This window comes from Entelurus aequoreus, linkage group LG09 (assembly GCF_033978785.1).
Source record: "Entelurus aequoreus isolate RoL-2023_Sb linkage group LG09, RoL_Eaeq_v1.1, whole genome shotgun sequence".
NCBI classification, from domain to species: Eukaryota; Metazoa; Chordata; class Actinopteri; order Syngnathiformes; family Syngnathidae; genus Entelurus; species Entelurus aequoreus.
This window is the reverse complement of record NC_084739.1, coordinates 20,179,575-20,201,823: the sequence shown is the minus strand read 5'-3', so window position 1 is coordinate 20,201,823 and position 22,249 is coordinate 20,179,575. Positions and strand designations below refer to the sequence as shown.

Below are 22,249 nucleotides of genomic sequence, written 5' to 3'. Positions count from 1 at the left end.
GCAAAGACAAGATATTTAATGTTCAAACTGAGAAACTAATGTTTTTTTCTGCAAATAATTATTAACTTAAAATTTAATGGCAGCAACACATTGCAAATAAGTTGGCACAGGGGCATTTTTACCACTGTGTTACATGTCCTTTCCTTTTAACAACACTCAGTAAACGTTTGGGAACTGAGGAGACCAATTTTTGAAGCTTTTCAGGTGGAATTATTTGCCATTATTGCTTGATGTACAGCTTAAGTTGTTCAACAGTCCGAGGTCTCCGTTGTCGTATTTTAGGCTTCATAATGCGCCACACATTTTCAATGGGAGACAGGTCTGGACTACAGGCAGGCTAATCTAGTACCCGTACTCTTTTACTACGGAATTGTGATGATCATCATATATTCTGCATATTAATAAAAGTGAACACGCTAAATGGATTGCGCTCCTTATTTTGCTAGGAGACGCCATCCTTTGCGTAAATTAGTAATTGCTATCAAGCTTGCGTGTGTTTGAGTAAACGCAAACCTTTAGTAGATCAGGCCCTAAGTGTTGTACTTTTTACACACCAGTTGTGTAATTATAACATGCATCTTAGTTGTAGTTTTCATTAACAAATTTAGGAGTATTGAAATTTGCCATGCAACATTGCTAATGCTAATCAGTTGCATGTACAACATGAAGCATATCAAATGTAAGTTAGCCTTGTGCTAGAACATTTTGAAAGATTGAGCCTTACTGTACTTTTGAGCACTTTTTATCTGGCATGTTTACTTTGTTGGCATGGAAAATTGTAACGTTACCTATAAGGTAATCCAGCCGTGTGGGCTCTAAGCTCTTGTTTGCCAAACAAATGATGGAGCCAACCCAAATCTACAACCAGACGTGACATTACGTGTAACAATGCTATTGAAATATGGTGATAACTTGAATCGGTACCCAGTAGTACAAACACGTTTAGGTCGGTACCTATACAATCACCGAATGCGGTACCCATTACTACTTACAGTTAGGGAAGGGAATGGGGAGAACTGGTTCCCAGTGTTTTGATTCCTCTGAATCATTTGGTAGATGGTAAATGGTCTGTGTTTATACAGCGCTTTACTATACCTGAAACGATACCAAAAAAGTTTTACATTACATTCACCCATTCACACACTGATGGTGCAAGCGGGCATGCAAGGCATTAACCACGACACATCAGGAGCAAAGTGGGCAAAGTGTCTTGCCCAAGGACACAACTGCCGTGGCTAGGATGGCAGAAGGTGAATACGAACTGGAAACACTCATGTTGCTGGCATGGCCGCTCTACCATCTGCACTCAGAAAACTCTCTTTTTACCATTTTAAGCTCTACATTATAATACTTGCAAGAATCACATTGGTAATAGTTATAGCTGGCCAATTATTTCCCAACATGTGGTGTTGGGATATGAATAAAAAATCACTGCAAAGCTCTCCATTGTCAAAAATCAAAGTAACAGTAACTGCATTTGAACTATTTTCCGTGAACAAAGCCCACAGAGGAAGATCTGCTGTTCATTATGATCAATAGTGCGCTACTAAATCTGGTGATCAAAGAGAGGCTGTGAATGGTATTTGAAGGAGAACTTTTCATTAAGAAATGACAATGTTGGAACGTCTGGCTTCATAGTGGAAAATATTTACACCCTGCTGAGACACTTAAAGGAACATTACAATAATATAAATGGGCTTAATATGGCGATACCCAAGCATTAGCCTTTGAATACCAGCACAGCTCCTATTATTATGTTCCACAACAAGCTATTATCATCAAGATTTTGAAAAAACTAAGATTGGGCTATTGACATTTCTCACCTTGCCCTCCCACAGTCAAAAAACATGCATGCTAGGCTAATGGGAAACTGTATATTGCCCATAAATGTGTGATGATGGTTTTCTATTTATCCACAGTAATGGACTGGTACTTACCCAATGTATGCTGGGGTAGGCTCGAGCTTCCCTATCACCCGAACAAGATACAAAACAAATTAAAGCAACTCAAATGACACATGCCTGTCACGTCCTTCCCAATGCCCTGACTCACCACCGGAAATTATAGAAATGCTAGCATGTTAAAATTAGCATGTTAGGGCCGACTTAATCTAAAACTTAAAACCTCCACGATTCTTCTCTTCCCACTTAAACACCAACAACCCCTACTCTCCCTCACCCCGCCCGAAAACACAGTGTGAAAAAAAATAAGAATCATGGTTTCACTCAACAATACAGCAACAAATACACAAATATCACTCATTTTAAAATGTATTTCCTTCATGAAAATATCTCCCTAGCGACAGACCCATGAATGTCTGCGTAAGTGTAATTGAAGTCAGTCAATTTCAAGTACAGTGGTGGTGATCTAGGAGGCTGCCAGTGTTTTAGATCAATGGTAGTACACTAGTCTCTCGCACAGACGATCGTCAATCATTCGTTAATCGTTCATCGTTTACTTTATTAGTCCCCGAGGGGAAATTCAGATTTTCAGCACAATCCTATTCAAGAGGATGGGGGGGGGTGGGAGTAAAAAAAATGTTCGGGGGTACGGGGGGTCCAGACTGAGGCCAAGAAAATAAAACTCAATAGCCATAAGGTCACATAAACATGTTTCATAGAATCCACAAAACTTGCAACAAAGGCGCTGCTCAGCCGTCCATCACCCTTAAGAGATTCAAGCATCAAAGGTGTGGGATGGGGCGTGGGGAATGTGTGTGTGGCGTGTATTTTCCGTGGATACGTGTGTGTGTGTGTGTGTGTGTGTGTGTGAGCCTGCAGCGTGTCTCTGTTCCGCAACCTTGGTGCTCTTGCAACCGCCTGTCAGTCCAAAGTCAACAACAACAGGTGTGTGTCCATGAGAGACAAGAAGGGTGTTTGTTGTGTCTTTGCCGCACTGTCCTTCGGTAGAGTCTCAAAACCAGGGAAACAAGCCAAGTTAGAATGTTTTGTTTGCGAGCGAAAATAAAATATGCTTTAATTGTCTATTACTGGTCCTCAAATTCAACCTTCAGGGCAGACGGTCCGATGTTATCCAAATCACAAAGTTTCCACAGTTCTGCCCGCATCCTCCAATCATTTGTGGCAGCTTTGGGGTACTTTGAAGACTGGCAGCAACTTCCAATTTGTTGACAAACCAGAGCAATGCTTACTCCAATCAGGAGATGTCCTGTTGTCATAATCCCGAATACGTGGATATCTTCAATGTCCTCAACTGAAATGGTCGCAGACACGCCGCACTCTGTCTCCTCCCAAGAGTCCGTCGTGTGTACAGCAACAACTGCTCCATCAAGACAGGCAGGTTCCCCCAAACCCAAGATCTTGTCTAATTCGATGAGAGGCCAGTTAAATAGTTCCATTGTTTAGATTTGGAGAGCAGTGCAAAAAGAGGCAACAAGAAAGTTAAGACAACACAAGACAAAGAAGCAAGAAGGAGAGATGAGGGAGAGGGAAAGGGAGCGACCGCTCTCGATGAGTGCCAGAGAGAAAAGAAATGTAGGTTGTAGGTTCGAGCCCCGCTCGGAACAGTTGGAAAAAACAACGCGGCCGAAAGGGAGAGTACACAATCGCTAGACAAAGCTGAGCTGTTTGATTGACAGCTATGAACACCAATCAAAGTCTGAGTTGTACATGTTCCCAATTCCCTGACTCATTAAACATTTCTAGAAAATCAGAGCATATGGAAGGTAGTTATGACTGTTAACATTTTTCACCACAAGTGGGTAATGTTGTTGTTGATAATAACATCCAGGCATGATCTGACCCTGACCTTATAGCTTCATATCAGTTTGAAAGAAGACCTTATTTAAAGTGAAGTAAAGACATTTTGATGGTTGATGGCGAGAAGAAGTTTTCGCCAGCCACGCTCCGCCCATTAAAAAAGGGGTACAAATGTACAAGTGATCCATCTGGCACTGATCCATCATCATCGTTTGTACCAATTATGTTTAAGATCTGATGTTGTGGTGCCGAGTTATTAACAATTTGAGTTTTGTGGCAAATAATCTGATCAAAGCTTGCCTTGGCAAAATTCCTTTGCAATATATCATCGCCCACCTGTGTAGTATCTGTCATTTTGACCGCGACTCATGTTGTCAAAGTCCCGAGGAGTTTTTTTAAAGTACAACAATAATAACATAATAAAAGACAAGGCAATTGCATCGCTGCTCGGGCTGGAACTTGTTGGCTTGTAATGAATATGACAGACTCTTATCAGATACCCAGCAAGAGCTTAAAGTACACTAGTATCTCAACTCACAAGTTTAATTGGTTCTGTGACAGAGCTCTCAAATCAACGTCACCCATTGAAATCAATTTAATTGGTGCTTGGCCCCCTCAAAACAGCATCATTTTAACACATAGCATGCCTTTAAAAAGTCAACTTTTAGATAAGAAATATTGTATAAAAACAATATGATCGAATGGACTACTAACAACTACAGTAGTTTTATGAATAATAGATATACTTTTATTTATCCCACAATGGGACATGATATGGTTGCAGTGCAGGTTTTTACATATGGTAGCAGAAGTAAAAACTAAAAGTTAGAAATAAGTCATACATTTTGCATACTAACGATTGAACTATGTACACTACCGTTCAAAAGTTTGGGGCCACCCAAACAATTTTGTGGAATAGCCTTCATTTCTAAGAACAAGTATAGACTGTCGAGTTTCAGATGAAAGTTCTCTTTTTCTGGCCATTTTGAGCGTTTAATTGACCCCACAAATGTGATGCTCCAGAAACTCAATCTGCTCAAAGGAAGGTCAGTTTTGTAGCTTCTGTAACGAGCTAAACTGTTTTCAGATGTGTGAACATGATTGCACAAGGGTTTTCTAATCATCAATTAGCCTTCTGAGCCAATGAGCAAACACATTGTACCATTAGAACACTGGAGTGATAGTTGCTGGAAATGGGCCTCTATACACCTATGTAGATATTGCACCAAAAACCAGACATTTGCAGCTAGAATAGTCATTTACCACATTAGCAATGTATAGAGTGTACTTCTTTAAAGTTAAGACTAGTTTAAAGTTATCTTCATTGAAAAGTACAGTGCTTTTCCTTCAAAAATAAGGACATTTCAATGAGACCCCAAACTTTCGAACGGTAGTGTATATATACAAATAAAACGAAAAACACTATTTTGACACTAGTATCGCACACCAAAAAATAAAAAAAAACAGTTATCACATAAGTGCGTTGCAAAGGCTGTGGGTAGAAAATACTTGCAGGTAGCGTTCCTTCTTGCACTGTGGATGTAACAGTCTAATGCTGTTCAACAGTCTTTGGTCTCCATTGTGGTATTTTAGGCTTCATAATGCGCCACACATTTTCAATGCGAGACAGGTCTGGACTACAGGTAGGCCAGTCTAGTACCCGCACTATTTTACATCCACAGTTTCCAAAAACAATTTAAAATGTGGACTCGTCAGACCACAGAACACTTTTACACTTTGCATCAGTCCATCTTAGATGAGCTCGGGCCCAGCGAAGCCGGTGACGTTTATGGGCGTTGTTGATAAATGGCTTTCGCTTTGCATAGTACAGTTTTTACCTGTACTTACAGTTTTTTTAAGTGTTTCTGAGCCCATGTGGTGATATCCTTTACACACTGATGTCACTTTTTGATGCAGTACCGCCTGAGGGATCGAAGGTCCGTAATATCATTGCTTACGTGCAGTGATTTCTCCAGATTCTCTGAACCTTTTGATGATATTACGGACCGTAGATCGTGAAATCCCTGAATTCCTTGCAATAGCTTGTTAAGAAATATTGTTCTTAAACTGTTGGACAATTTGCTCACGCATTTGTTCATAAAGTGGTGACCCTCGCCCCATCCTTGTTTGTGAATGACTGAGCATTTCATGGAAGCTGCTTTTATACCCAATCATGGCACCCACCTGTTCCCAATTAGCTCGTTCACCTTTGGGGATGTTCCAAATAAGTGTTTGATGAGTATTCCTCAACTTTATCAGTCTTTTTTGCCACTTGAGCCAGCCTTTTTTTAAAACATGTTGCAGGCATCAAATTCCAAATGAGCTAATATTTGCAAAAAATAACAACGTTTTACAGTTCGAACATTAACTATCTTGTCGTTGCAGTCTATTCAATTGAATATAAGTTAAAAAGGATTTGCGAATCATTGTATTCTGTTTTTATTTATGGTTTACACAACATGCCAACTTCACTGGTTTGGGGTTTTGTACATTGGAGGGTGGACTTCTACAGCAGGGGTTTCCAAGGTGCGGCCTGTGAGCTATTCGCGGCCCGCTGCAAATATTTTAAGGGCTCACCACACATTCTGAAAATACTACGACAAAAAAACACATAAAAAGTGGAATAAAAGGTCAAAAGTGTGTAAATTAACAATAAAAACATGTAAATGTTGACGCTACAAACTCGGGATGCACAAGGTATTTTTTTCAAGCAGACATGTTCCCGCTTCTCATGATACTGATAAACTTATTTATATTCATTATTTTTTTCAATGCACATTTAACTGTAAATTATGCACACCTGGCTTGGGGGCAGCTTTTTTAGCCGCAAGCATTCTTCATAGGCCTTTCAAACGCTGTCGTAGCAATGCTGGCGTTTCAGGTGGCTGAAAATGTTTGATGTGTGTTGACGCGTGATGTACCCCCCCTTCCCCCTCCCCTCGTCAGAAAGAATGTTTTGCAGAACATTTGGTGCAAATAGCACACAAAATACGGGGATGCTTGTAACTCGGATTTTTGCTTGCAACTTAAAGCATAACAATTAGCCAAGAGACAGCTCTTATCTCAAAACACTCTTAAGTTGAGGTACCAGCTCTCATTGTACTTGTGCAATGGCAATAAAGAACCATCCACAGATATTTTATCACCTTTCCAGGTAAGATCCACTTGTGTACGTTGCAGCACATACCGTATAAAGGGAATTAATGTTGCTGTTAAAAAATGTACTACATTTTTCCACTCAGGATGACTGTACCGTAAATGTTAAAATCTTTATTTTTTTTTGTTTTTCTTTATGTCAAAGGGACCCGGTGTGAACTTCACATTGATGAGTGCGCTTCATCACCTTGCAAGAATGGCGCCACATGCTTTGACCAACCTGGTAATTACTTCTGCCAATGTGAGGCTCCATTTAAAGGTAATGAACACCAAGGGAACGGCAGACCAAAAAATGTTTAATTAGATTCACATAATATTACTTCCACCTGTCTAAACACTCACATCCCAAGAAAAAGAGCTGGGGCCGTACTTATCAAGCTTCTTAGAATTACTCCTAAGAAGTCTGCTAAGAGTTGACTTAAGAGTAAATAAATTATTCGCTGAAAGCTGCACTTAAAAGTTAGTTATCAAGCGTCTTACTCACACTTTCAGCGAAGTGAAGGACTGAATCTTAAGTGTCACACTCAGAGCTGAATTACGACATAACTATGTGCCGTAAACGGAATTTTAGGTGACGTCATTTCTGTGTCCATAGAAATGACCAATCACGTAAGAGAATCCCTTGTCTAAGAATAAAGAAATATCTTAGAAATATTTAAGTGGACAGTGGGAGTGTATATTTTGACAATAAACTACAAAATAAACTAGTCCCCGCCGGCACTCACGCTACCCCTCCCTCTCTTCTCTCGCCCACACACTCACTGACGTCACTCACCTCACGGCCACACACATACGCTACTCTCATAACATTTTCTTTCCAATTCATTAATTAGGCAACTAATTTGAAACTGGTGTGGGTGGCTCAATGTATACTAGCCCACTGCAGCCACATGCAGAAATCAACAAGGAATCGAAAAGTATTAAATCTGTGACAAAAATAATACCCGCTCTGTCTTTTTTTTTAATTTTATTTTTATTTTATTTTATTTTTTAATGTCCTGCCCAGCTTCTCGGGCAAATCATATAGCAGATGTGGATGCCCATATCGGCTGTTCAGATTTACTTTACAAAAGAGAAGTGTAAGATACTTCGTCACTACCTGTCAATGAGAAAAGGACGCAAAGAAAAAAAGCTCCGCTTCTGCTACCGGAGTTTTTGTTAAGTCTGAAGATTTTGACCACTGATTTGACCACTGATTTGCGATCACAGCCACAGGAGAGTCACCTGGCATCTTCGATCTGATTTTGGTCAGTTGAGAGGCACTGATATGCTGAAATAAGGCGAGTGGAAGAGCCGTTAGCCTCAAGCCAAAGGCGCCTCCCGCAGTTCAAAGCGGTTGCCTAGCAACCAAAAGTTACGGCGAGTTTACAGCTGTTTTAAAGTGATCCCGACGTCGCAGAGTGATATAAGTTGACAGGCTGACACCTCAAATTGATCTCTGAACGGCACAAGGTACGAAATTGTTGAAAAAACAAGTTAAAAGTGCCGCAAGTCGCTAAAGAAGTAACTGCCCTTAAGACATAAGAGGCACTGACGTCAGTGACTGCCGCGATGCCAAAAGTTAAAGGATTGACTGGAAAGACTGATTTGAAGCTGGGCACAGGACATGATGGGATTCAAGAAGGGATACTACAAAAAATACTCCAGGAATTTAAAGAAGAAATGGTAGAACAATTGGAAGAATTGATGGATGGATGGAAAGAGGATATGAAAGAAATTAAAGAAGAAATTAAAGAAATGAAAAAAGAGAACAACTCCAGAAATAAAGAAGCCACTGAAATGAGCAAACAAATGAAGACCCTTCAAGAAGACAACAACATGCTGAGGAACATCATAGATGAAATGGATCAGGATAAACGAATGAATGATATCATTGTGACAGGGCACCGAATTAAACCAAGATCCTATGCGAAAGCTGTGAATAATGAAGGTGAACCAGATGAAATGGATATGGTCTCAGCAGAACAGCAAGTGGTCAACTTTCTGCAATCAAAAGAAATTGAAATTGACATTAATACCATCGAAACATGCATCCCACTGAACGGAAGAAACAACAACGCCACTCCAGTCGTGCTCGTGAAACTCGTAAACAGAAAATCTAAAATGGCATTGCTGAGACAGGGAAAGAAGCTGAAGGGAACAAATGTGTACATGAATGAGCATCTCACAAAACGTAATGCTGGAATCGCCAAGAAAGCACGCGACTTGAGAAGGCAGGGAAAAATCCAGGGAACTTGGAGCGCCAACTGTAAAATCTACATCAAGCTGAATGGAAGTCCAGAAGCAAGAGTAATTGTTGTCCATGACATCAAGGACCTGGACAATTTTTTAAGTTTACACAGCTACTACAACAACGATGATAATGGACTCTGACAGAAAACAAGCACCTAAATTCAGCATCGGCACTACTATGTTCCAAGGGACGACTAAACAAGAGGACCTAGATTCAGGATTGCATCCACCTACACTTATAGAGATTATTGAAACAACATCAAAGTTTGTTGAACAAGAAAATATGGAACTAAAAAATTTCTGCAACAAAGATCACAAAAACCAGGATTTGGAAAATGATATAGATCCAGATACAAATTTTTTCTCCCACATCAGTAATAGTTGTTTTTATTATACAGATTATCAATATAATAGCAACATTGAATGTGATAACACATTGTCAATTATTCATTTTAATAGTAGAAGCTTGTATGCAAATTACAACAACATTAAGAACTTTTTGGAACACATCAACGAACCCTTCAAAGTGATTGCTGTCACAGAAACATGGATTGATGATAAAAAAGGAATAGATTTTGATCTGGAGGGATATGAACTAAACTACATCAACAGAACCAACAAAAATGGAGGAGGAGTAGCTGTGTACGTGATGAAGAACCTGAACTACAAAGTGGTAAAAAACATGTCATTTGCCATAGATAATATCTTAGAATGTATAACCATTGAAATATGTCAGGAAAAAAGCAAAAACATATTCATCAGTTGTATATATAGATCACCTAAGTCAAGTATAGAAACATTTGAAGAATGGATCAAGGCAACTTACATGGACAATGGTCAAAGAATAATGTTCTTATGTGGTGACTTTAATATTGACTTATTGAACCCCAACAAGCAAAAGTCTATTGATGACTTCATTGATACAATGTACAGCATCAGTCTATATCCTAAAATCACAAAGCCAAGCAGAATCACAGGACAATGTGCCACGCTTATTGATAATATTTTTACCAATGATTTTGATAATAACACTACAAGTGGTCTACTTATAAGCGACGTTAGTGATCATCTGCCAGTTTTTACAATATATGATGGAAACTACAAGAAGAACATGGAAGACAAAAGGACATTTCGAAGACTATGCACAGAGAAGAGGATGACTGCCTTCAAAATTGAGCTACAAAAGCAAGATTGGGACAATGTGTATAATGAAAAAGAGGTTGATGAAGCATATGAACATTTCTTAAACAAGTTCATAATACATACACATACATATACACAGTTTGTCAGGCTGCCATCAGTCGCAACATCAGCCACCCCCGTGTACCAGACCCAGCAGCCACGGGCGCCCACACCACAAACAAACGGCAGCAGAAACAGCAGCCACAACACCCCCAGACAGCCAGCACCACCCAATCAAATCAAAGCGATAAAAAAAAACCGCGACCGGCAAGCACACACCAACAGGATCACGGAGACCAGCCAGCGCCGGCCCGCCAGCAAGCCCAAACGCCAACACGCAAACAAGAGACACCAACACCCCCCCCCCCCCCCAAAAGACCCCACCACCCCAACCCAAACCCGCACAAACACACCACCGCCCAAACAACCGAGACACAGCATCCAGACCAGACACGGGCGCTGCGCCGCCACCACATCAAGTCGCCAGCAGAGACCCCACAGCGCAAGGTCGGGCCACACGGGCACGGACCCCACCCAACAGGAAGCGAGACCCGCACAAATAAATAATACGATTAAACAAAAATAATACGATTAAACAAAAATAATAATAATAATTAAAAAATAATAATAATAATAATAAAATAAAATACAAATTAAATTAAATTAAAAATAACAAATACAAATAAATAAATAAAATAAAATAAAGTAAGTAAATAATACAAATTATTAAAAAAATAAAAAAAATAAAAAATAAATAAATAAATAAATAAAATAATAATAATAATAATAATAATAAATTAATAAAAACCTGGCAGGCCACCAGAACGTAGTCCCCGGAATCCGCGCCGGCCGACGAGGCAATGAGGGGTGCGCCGAACCCCAACCCCCCCACATGCATGTGTACAAGGCCCCCAGAGTGTCTACTGTGTAGTTAAAATTAGGAGGTCAGCCATTACATCCGACCTCCAGTCCCTATTGATGCGTGTACTGTAGCGTGAGTGAGATATGTATGCTTGTGGGAACTAATAATGCGATTAAAATTGGGGGACATCAAGGTCTTGGTGGGTCCCAACCAAGCCGAGCCCTCCAAATCCTAAGTGTCTAATATGCAGCTAAGATTGAGGGATGGACGAGCAGGGGACAAGACAGGAGGACTGGAGCCCCATAGGAGGCATCCTCAACCCCCCGCCATGCCTCCCCGCAGGACAATCCCCCAACGTCCTATATTTGTGTGACTGTGTGTGCTATAAGTAGGAGGAGTAGAGGGCCCGGACATCCCCCCCAGTCCATGCGGCCGACAACCAGGAACTACGGCCAGGAAGCCGCCCCCCCCCCCCACCCCCCCCCCCCCACGGCCCGTGACCCACACCAGACCACTTTAGCGTGACGCCACGCGAGCCCACCCCCGCCAAACAAAGTCAGCCCCCGCCCGCCCCAACCCAACCCCGCAGAGCCCATACCCGCTCTGTCTAAACGATACCGTTTGATCAGCTGCTCGTCATCAAACAAATCCAGGACATCGTTCCGCTCCCTGAACGTTCGTGCACGTCTCTCTCGCCTCAGTGCCATCCCCTGCTGGCAACTCCTAACCACTTAAGACACCTCTGAAGGTCTCTTAAATATCGTGGAGAGTAGGAGTGATTCTTAGACTTAAGAAAGTTGATAAAAAGCTTTTATTCTTAAGTTTGGGAGTAGGACTAAATTTCGCAAATTCTCAGGACTTAAGTGTAAAATGGCACTCTAAGAAGCTTGATAAGTACGGCCCCTGGTCTCCATTCGCTACCTGACGTCAGAGAAGACATTGGATTTGAGTTATTGCTGAGATCTGTTTGCTCATCAGCCCAAACACGGTGTACAGTAGTTGGAGTGTCACTGCATGGTGGTGTGACTGCTTACTAATGAAAACAATGCTGGTGCTGTGGGCTAATGTATGATGATTTAAGTAGGTCAGGCATTAAGCACATTATGAAAATCAATGAGCAACAACATTTGCTTATGTACTCTAGATCGTGGCAGTTTATTGATATAAATAACTTCCATATGTGTTCATTTGCAGAAGCAATGGAAAAATAATGTAATATCTTAGTTTCTTTGTATACCTTTGTATACCAAAAACTTAAAGTCAGAGTGATGTTTTTGGTAGATAAATAGATTATGGTCATGATTTATTCGCTTCAGACATTTTTAACAAATTACATTAAGGTAAATCGTGTGGTCGTATTTTAAACAAATCCGACATATCTGGATAAGTGGTTAGTGCTCGTGTCTCACAGCAAGAAGGTCCTGGGTTTGATTTTCAGGCTCGGGGTCTTTCCGTGTGGAGTTTGCATGTTCTCCCCTTGACCGCATGGGTTCCCTCTTGGTACTCCGGGTTCCCCCCGCCTACAAGGACATGCACCTGGAGATAGGCTGATTGGCAACACTAAATTGGCCCTAGTGTGAATGTTAAGATGAGTTTGAGTTTATTTTGAACATGCATGCATACAACATGATACATCACAATTTCCAGTTTCTCCATTCAACTTGTTTGAAAAGGAGTAGGAAGAAGCAGAGTTTATTTAATCCTACCCCTTTTCCTTTACATAGCAGTTGCTAAAACTTTTGTTCACTCTGTTCTCAATTTATTCACAATATACTCCATAAGTAATAACAATGAAAATAAATAAATAAAAATGAGTGAAGTAAGTTATATTTCATATGGTGAGATAAGGAAGATTATCTAGAAAATGAATGGATGGATGAGATAAATTCAGAATGTTTATCATGGTTCTTCTTCTTTGTACTTTGTAAACACTTTAAGTTTGAAGAGTTTCTTGAAGTGGATCATATTAGTACATTGTTAGATTTATTTGCTTTATTCATTCCATAATTTAATTCCACATACTGATATACTGAAGGTCTTAAGGGTTGTACGTGCATACAAATGTTTTAAATTACATTTTTCTCTAAGATTAAATTTCTCCTCTTTTGTTGAGAAGAAATGTTATATAGTTTTGGGTAGCAGATTGTTGTTTGATTTGTGTATAACTGTAGCTGTTTGCAAATTCACTATGCCGTGGAATTTCAGTATTTTTGATTCAATAAATAAAGGGTTTGAATGTTCTCTATATCCAATATTATGTATTATTTTAACTGATCTTTTTTGTAACACCGTTAATGAATGAAGTGTACTTTTGTGGTTATTTCCCCATATTTCTACACAATAACTCAGATATGCTAACACTAGCGAGCAGTAGAGAATATGGAGTGATTTTTGGTGTAGAACATGTTCTGATTTATTCATTATTGACGTGTTGTTTGCTACTTTATGTTGTATATTTTTTACATGAGATTTACAGTTAATTTTATCATTAATCAGTATACCTAGAAATTTGGTTTCATTTACTCTTTCAATTTCTATTTCGTCTATTTGTATTTGTGTTTGACTTTCCTGAGTGGGAGTGGGAAAGTTGTCTGTCTATCTGTGTTGGCCCTGCGGTGAGGTGGCGACTTGTCCAGGGTGTACCCCGCCTTCCGCCTGAGTGCCCGCAACTCCGAGAAGGTCAAGCGGTAGAAAATGGATGAATGCATGAATCAACATATCTGAAAAGGAGTAGAACAAAGCAAAGCTTTTATATTAACATACCCCTTCTCCATTTTTTTATTACTGATAATTCTGGGACGATCTGTCATTTCACTTCTGGTTGTGTTTCCTTGTTTGGTGTTTGTTTCCTGTCGACGCTCTTATTTTTGTTCCATTTCCTGCATGTCTCCCTGGGCGCTCGTTTCCCTCGCCTGTCTCTGATTGGCAGCCTGGCACACCTGGTTGCAGTTGCCAATCAGGCTGCTATTTATGCCTGCCTCGCCTGTTCGCCAGTGCTCGAGGATTGATTATATTTAGGACCTTTGCATGCATGACTGCTTCTCCCTATTTTGAGTATATTAAAAGACTCTTACCTGCACATCTTTCTCCAGTTTCCTGCATCTGGGGATCACAACTACTGCAGCCATGCGAGTTCCTCACAAATTCATTTGAACCATTTTCATGTTTAAATTTACTCCCTGAGTGAAAGAAAGGAAGGTGAATTAATCTCAAAAAAGTAATTGAAAAACAAGCACATTGAGACAAAATTTACATACAGCTGTGAAAATGCTGACTTAGCTGTGCACTTTATAAAGTAATAACTTATTGGTGATAATCAAACTACAGTATGTTATATATTACTTAATATCGTATCATTTGTCATAGCCTAAGGTTGACGGTTGACTTTAGCTGCATCAAGTCTTCGAGAGTTGTGTCTTTAATTTCCTATCTTCAGTATTTGTCCAGTTCTTTGATGTCTTTAACAACAAGTATTTTGGCTTCTGCTCGTTCTCCCTTTAACTTAATGTAGATTTTACAGTTGGCGCTTCAAGTACCTTGAATGTCCTCTGCATTCTTGGCGATGCTAGCGTTGCGTTTTGTCAGATGGACATTTGTTGCTTTCAGCTCAACTCCCTGCCTCAGCATCGCCACTTTGTATTTTTGTTTGTGAACTGTATGATGATAACAGGCATGGTGTTATTCCTGCAAGACATTTGAATGCATGTGTCGATGTTTTACGTTACAGTAAAGCAGCGCTCTTAGTTAAACCATACGAACCTCGGTTTCCGTAATACATGGGTTATACTTGTATAGCGCTTTTCTACCTTTTTAAGGAACTCAAAGCGCTTTGACACTATTTCCACATTCACCCATTCACACACACATTCACACACTGATGGCGGGAGCTGCCATGCAAGGCGCTAACCAGGACCCATCAGGAGCAAGGGTGAAGTGTCTTGCTCAAGGACACACCGGACATGACTAAACATTTATTTGTTCAATCTGTTCTCCTATACCAATATTTGTAACAAATGCTAGCACTGTGATTGTTTATTTATTTTATATTTTCTGAAGCAGAGGAAAAGCAACTAGATTAACATGCAATACTTAAATACAAAAAAATTGTTCTTACTGCTTTTGGATTAATTAGCTTCAACACTTTATATGGACTTGATGTTTTTATTTTAGTAAGTAAAACAAACTGCTCAGTATGGAAGTAGAATTGTCTCACATCAACTTATATATATATATATATATATATATATATATATATATATATATATATATATATATATATATATATATATATATATATATATATATATATATATATATATATATCTCAATATGATATTAATACATATGCATATAATAAATATACAAATACAAATGTGATAAATATATACACATCAAATTTATAAATATAAAAATGTGACATACAAAAAAATCAAGAATACATGCTCTGTGACCCAGACCGCTCTGGCTGCAGTGCCCTCTGCTGGTTTTTCAGGGGAGTGTGTCGGTCACATTTATTTGTGCATCTCGTTTGTGGTAGGAATGTCTCATCGACACAAAAGCAAAAATACGATCCACATATGCAAATTCAATACAAATACAAATACAATATCAAGCATATTTATATTCAAATCTCAAAAATATATCTACAAATACACGTATATTTATACAAATTATTGATTTATTTGTATGTCACATTTGTATATGTATATATTGTATTTGTATATATCTTTAAATCTCAAAAATATATTTACAAATATGTGGTTATTCATACAAATTATTTATTTTTATATCACATTTGTATTTGTATTTGTATATTTATTAATGCATGCATATGTATTAATATCATATTGATATATATAAGTTGATGTGAGACAATTCTACTTCCATAGTTCAGGTCGGTTTAAAACAACAAATTATTGAATTTTTTATATTTATAATTATTATTTTTTTAGGTGGGATTGAAAAAGAGATCATATTTATTTTTTACAGATCCTAATTAATAATTGTTATTTTTTTTATTGCTTGCCAGCACACATTTTGACATACTATTTATTAATTACATAACAAATCAGTTGTGAAAATGTTAGATTGGTCTTGAATTAATAAATAGGCTGAATAGTTGTTTTTCAAATTATGTTTTATTATAAATTATTACAAAATTTATTTAATTCATATCTATGTATTTATTGCCATTTTTACACTAAAATGTGGACCAGGTAAATGAGTTACATGAAAATAAAGTGTTTAGTTGCTTAATTTGGCTTACATTGTTGGTGCTTATAGTTCTTCACGAATACATGCACACGAGCATGTTTCCATCACTTTAGAGGTCATTACATTAAATTACATTAATAATCCGCTGGCCAATCGTAACCTGTTACGGCTTAATTCATATTTAATGACCTTCATTTTACATGCTGCTGAGCAAGGAAACACATACCATGAGCAATAATGTATTTGAGAAATGTGGGTGAATTTAATTATTTACAAACACTAATAACATTACATTAGTGACTTTTAGTAATACATTGCCATTGTCTTTTAAGCAATTTACTTGAATCTGTTTTATGTGCAGCGACTAAAAGTTGCACAGGATGCAATATGTCATGAGGGCATGAAAGAATATCGGTGTGGGCCCCTCTACCCCATTCATTGCCTGTGTGTGTGGCACTGTGGGCCCTTAAATTTGTCATCACCTTTTCCCCCTTATATAACGGCACTAAATCCAAGTCTGCAACCTAATTGTATTCTAACAATGCTGGATGTTCCTGTGTGTTCACTTCAGGTCCGAATTGTGACTTTTTACCCTGCGAGGCCAGTAATCCCTGCGAGAACGGGGCACTATGTGTGGAAGAGTTGGACGAGGACCATTACCCTTTGGGCTTTCGCTGTCGTTGCCGCCGAGGATTCACAGGTCCTCGCTGTGAAATCAACGTGGACGAGTGCAGCTCCAGCCCGTGTATCAATGGCTTCTGCTATGATGGTAAAAAAAACAAAAACAAAAGCTGTTGTCCTGCCATGCATGTTTAATAACATACTTTTGTACTGACTGTCAGTTTACAGTTGGGTCATTGCTGAAGCTAATAAGGGTGTAATGTGATTGGAGTGATGCCATTTGATAGGACAATCTAGGACGCTGTTTGCAAGAGTAGGCTTAACCATTTGGCTAACATAAAAGGAAATGTGTTGCTTTAATTTGCATAATTGGAAATAAATGTTGGACAAATAATGCGAGAAGACATGATATTTGTGGCAGTGCTGCATTGCCAAGCTGCCATGGGATTTCAGTTACATGTAGCTCCAGCACATTGCCTGCAATTAATTACAGTGCATTTTAAGTCTTTTCTACAGTAGCACTCACCTCAACAGTCCAATACGAACCCATACCAAACTCTATGTTTAACTTTATCTCAATCTCAAAACGTTGCTATCATCTCTTCTGTAGAAGTACATGGCGGTAGACAACCACAATGCATCTCCCCAAGCATATTTTGGATGTTGGATGTTGGATGTGTATATATATAAATGTAAATGGTATATGGGTTGTACTGGTATAGCGCTTTTCTACTTTCAAGGCACTCAAAGCGCTGTGACACTATTTCCACATTCACCCATTCACACACACATTCACACACTGATGGCGGGAGATGTCATGCAAGGTGCTAACCACGACCCATCAAGAGCAAGGGTGAAGTGTCTTGGTCAAGGACACAACGGACGTTACTAGGTTGGTAGAAGCTGAGGATCGAACCAGGAACCCTCAGGTTCCTAGTTCCCACCCGCGCCACACCGCCCCCCCATATATATATATATATATATATATATATATATATATATATATATATATATATATATATATATATATGAGAGAGAGAGAGATTGTAATATTAATATACAGTGCATATGTATATATAAATCCATCCATTTTCTACCGCTCGTCCCTATATACAGTATATGCATATATGTGTTTATATGCGTATATGCAGTGGCCAAAGGAGGAGCCTTGTAGACATACTATTAATAAACATCATATACATTATATTAACAATATATAATATAATAATAATATACAATATAACAACTAAAGAGGTATAAATAATCAATGTATAATGGAATCGTAGCTGTTAGGAACTGGTCAAGGGGGTGACCCCGGGATGCAGAGACGGGAGGCAAGTTTGAATAACAAAAAGGAATACATTTAATGAGTCCAAAAAGTGTAACAAAAAGCGATGGGGCAGAAGCACACACAATGAATACTAAATGGAACAGGTTCCTCAGTGGTCGGCAGGGGAAAAGCCAGGCCGCATTAAGCACAAGGTAAAGTCTTTGCTGCCTCAAGGAGGCTAGGAAACAAACACAACAAAGTTAGGAATTACAGGATTAGGGAAAAGCAATGTACCAGGACTGACGAGACGAAGCAGGCGCATGCACGTGGGAGGTGCAGGATAAAAATTAACCGACAAGACCAGCTGTAGGTGACGAGCTTAAATACTCCTCGGTAGAAATAGGTTGCAGGGGTGCCTTAGTGTCCACCCCTCGCTGGAGACTAATGAGCTGAGGAAACAAATCACAACAAAAGAGAAGGCAGGGAAAAAAACATAACAGTATTTTTCCTTTCAAAACTATCCTTAATTATATTGTCTTAATTTGTGTGCTTTAAATATAATAATTAATAACAATTTGGACAGCTCCCCACTCCCTTCTCATGTAAAGGACGATTGTCTACTCCAGTGGTTCTCAAAAAATTTTCACCAAGTACCACTCCAGAAAACCCTTGTCTCTCCAAGTACCACAATAATGACCAACATTAAAATACCGTAGTAGGCCTAAGTGTTCATTAACAACCATAATAGCAGTGCTATGCGTCACATCAGTCCAACTGTGCTAACAAAAAATGTTCCCTGAAATATGGCTTACACCAGGGGTCACCAATGCGGTGCCTGCGGGCACCAGGTCGCCCGTAAGGACCAGATGAGTCGCCCGCGGGCCTGTTCTAAAAAAAAAAAAAAAAAAAAATTTTTTTTTTTTTTTAATTAAATCTACATAGAAAAAACACAAGATACACTTTCAATCAGTGCATCAACCCAAACAACCCCCCCTCCCCATGCACACTCATCCACACCCACTCACACAAAAGGGGTTATTTCTTTCTGCTACCAATATTCTGGTTCCCACAACATAGACAACACATCTGCAAGGGACACAGTCCCTGAAGCACACATGATTGTATAGGCTGCTGGTCCACTAACATTTTCATTAATTACTATGTTTTATGTAATTATTTTTATATTGTTTTACTTTCTTTTTTATCCAAGAAAATGTTTTTTATTTATTTATCTTATTTTATTTTATTTTTTAAAAAAGGGCCTTATCTTCAACAGACCAGGTTGTCAATGAAATTAGATTTGTTTAAAGGGTTTTTTAAACCAGGCCCAGTCCAGATAATGTCCAAGTCGGACTCAGCAACACACACCTTCATTCATGTACACAGAAAAAAATTAGGGAACACAACAGATTGCATATAATTTATAAACAAAATTACATTTTCAAAATAAGCATTTATGTACAGTCCAGATTATGTCCAGGTCACTCAAATGAGGGAACACAACAACAGATATCATATAATCTATAAACATAATTATACTTTCAAAATAAGCCTTTGAGGACTTCTCATCTTTTTTTTAATGTTTTTTGGCATCATTATCGTTTTCAACCATGTAACTTTCTAAAGTTAGAAAATACTGAATAAATGTTTTAAAGAAAGTAATACTAAGTGAATATCTGTTTTTGGCCTTAAAAATAAACATTTTACCGAGTACTATAATTAAATTGACTAAATCATGATTGTCAATGAACTCTCCTAAAATAACAGAAACCACATTAAGCTTCATAAACAAACCAAACCTTAAACACATTTTTTCAACTTCCACCCAAAACAAAGACACAATATGACAATACCAAAACAAATGCAGGGTGGATTCAGGCTCCTGACAACAAAATCGGCAATCATCCGACTCTGTCATATTCCATAATTTTAACATTTTCCCTGTGGGTAGAGTTATAAATAATTTTAATTTGAAAATAACGATTTTGCACATCGATAGTGGTTTTATAGATTAGTTTGAATATGGCATCCCATGGCAACGGGCAGTCAAAAAAGTCCTCCCATTTTCCATTTGTGTTGTATGAGGCAGCCTTCAAAGATTTCTTTATTAAATAAAAATTATATATTTTTCTATTTATTTTAGTTCCTTTTTGCCAACTAGAATTTCTTATTAGAGGTTTACAAACTAATAATTTAGTAGTTCCATAATTAATTATTTGTTTCCATCTTTTCCCAATTACTCCAGTTAGTTGATAAAATGAAAAGCTTGAGCAAGCATCACCATACATAGCTCTAAATTCATCATACTTCATAATTGTACCATTCTCATTGATAATATCATTGACAAAAATGATTCCTCTTTCAAACATATTTTTCCAAAAGAAAGGCTTTCCATCTATTACAATATTAGAGTTCATCCATATTAACTGCTGCAAAATATCGTCTCTTTTTTCTGGCACATAAAATTGAAAACACCACTATGAGTGGATTGTTTCCTTTATGAATCCCGCCATGTTTCCCAGCAGACTCTCTGGGAGGGGATCACTTGTAAAAAAGGATACCATTTCTTTTGATACAGTACATGTTTTTTGTCCAACAGGACATTTGTGTACCACTCAATGTTTAAATACATCTTTGGAACAATTGATGCTTTTAAAGACAGACACATAGCTTCAAGGTTGAGAAGTTCCGGCCCCCATATTCATACTCTTTGTACAAAACTTTTCTTTTAATCTTTTCTGGTTTGCCGTTCCAGACAAAATCGAAGACCCTCCGCTCATAAATCTTAAAAAAGTTTTGTGATGGAGCTGGTAATGACAAAAACAAATAAATAAATTGAGGAATAATTAACGAGTTGGCAATAGACATTTTACCATACAAGGTTAGGGATTTCCCTTTCCATAATTGCATAATTTTGTCCAGCTTTCTTAGTCGATTATCATAATTTACTGAGCCTAGATCTTCCAGATTTTCTGGGACAACAACACCAAGTATGTTAATTGGTCCATCTGTCCACAAAACAGGCACTTTGCATTCCATTCGAAAGGACGTTCCCTTTAGATTTCCGATCCTTAACATTTTACATTTATCATAATTAAGCTTAAGGCCAGATTGCTGTGAAAATATGTCCAAAAGATTAAGAAGGTTCCGCAAACAATGAGGAAAAATCGTATCTTTGTGAATCAGCCTTTTCTGACATGAACTTCATCAAGAACAAACACAGAACACGCCTCACTGATGCACATCTGCAAGACTCACTCAGAGTTACAGTGTCAAGTTACACACCAGAGTACAACACACTAGTTAACAGCATGCAATGCCAGGCTTCCCACTAACTGACAAAGAAACAGACAACAGATTTGGTGTCCAGTTCAAAGTGTGACATGATTTAAAAATTTGAGAGTTTACTTTTGTATTTTACATGAGTTATTATTTGTACAAACATGGTGCAAAGTAATTCATGATTTGTTAAAAAAAATGTTAGTGGCTAGCTAGTTAAAATGGGATATTGTGATTTCACAAGACTGTCTTAGAAGTGATCATTTGAAAATGTTCAATTTGAAAAATGTGCACTTAGAGAAAATATAAAAATAAAGTGTTGCATATTGATATTTATCTGTTTCTATATATATTTATTGTGAGAAATCATTAAGATGATCAGTGTTTCCACAAAGATAAATATCATTAATTATTAATAATAACAGAGTTAAAGGTAAATTGAGCAAATTGGCTACGTCTGGCAATTTATTTAAGTGTGTATCTAACTGGTAGCCCTTCGCAGTAATCAGTACCCAAGAAGTAGCCCTTGGTTTCAAAAAGGTTGGTGACCCCTGGCTTACACTATGTTAAATGTTAAATAATGTCCCTATCAATTACAGAAAAATCGTTGGGATCAGTGAAAACCATCATGTTAAATAACATGTTTTCTGTGAAGGGGCCCCAATGAGTAGGTTTGCCTCTGCCCAAAATAATGACTAAACAGGCCCCTGGTAC

The 22,249-nt window shown here is 38.2% G+C and overlaps 1 protein-coding gene across 1 annotated transcript in view; it reads left to right on the top strand.

Annotated features, from left to right (window-relative positions):
* Window positions 1-22,249, top strand: part of eys (eyes shut homolog) — a 635,999-nt gene that overhangs the window by 212,626 nt on the left and 401,124 nt on the right. Inside the window, exons 20-21 of the mRNA XM_062058295.1 lie at window positions 7,021-7,134; window positions 16,937-17,134. Coding sequence (XP_061914279.1) covers window positions 7,021-7,134; window positions 16,937-17,134 — 312 coding nt within the window. The remainder of the gene's footprint in view (window positions 1-7,020; window positions 7,135-16,936; window positions 17,135-22,249) is intronic.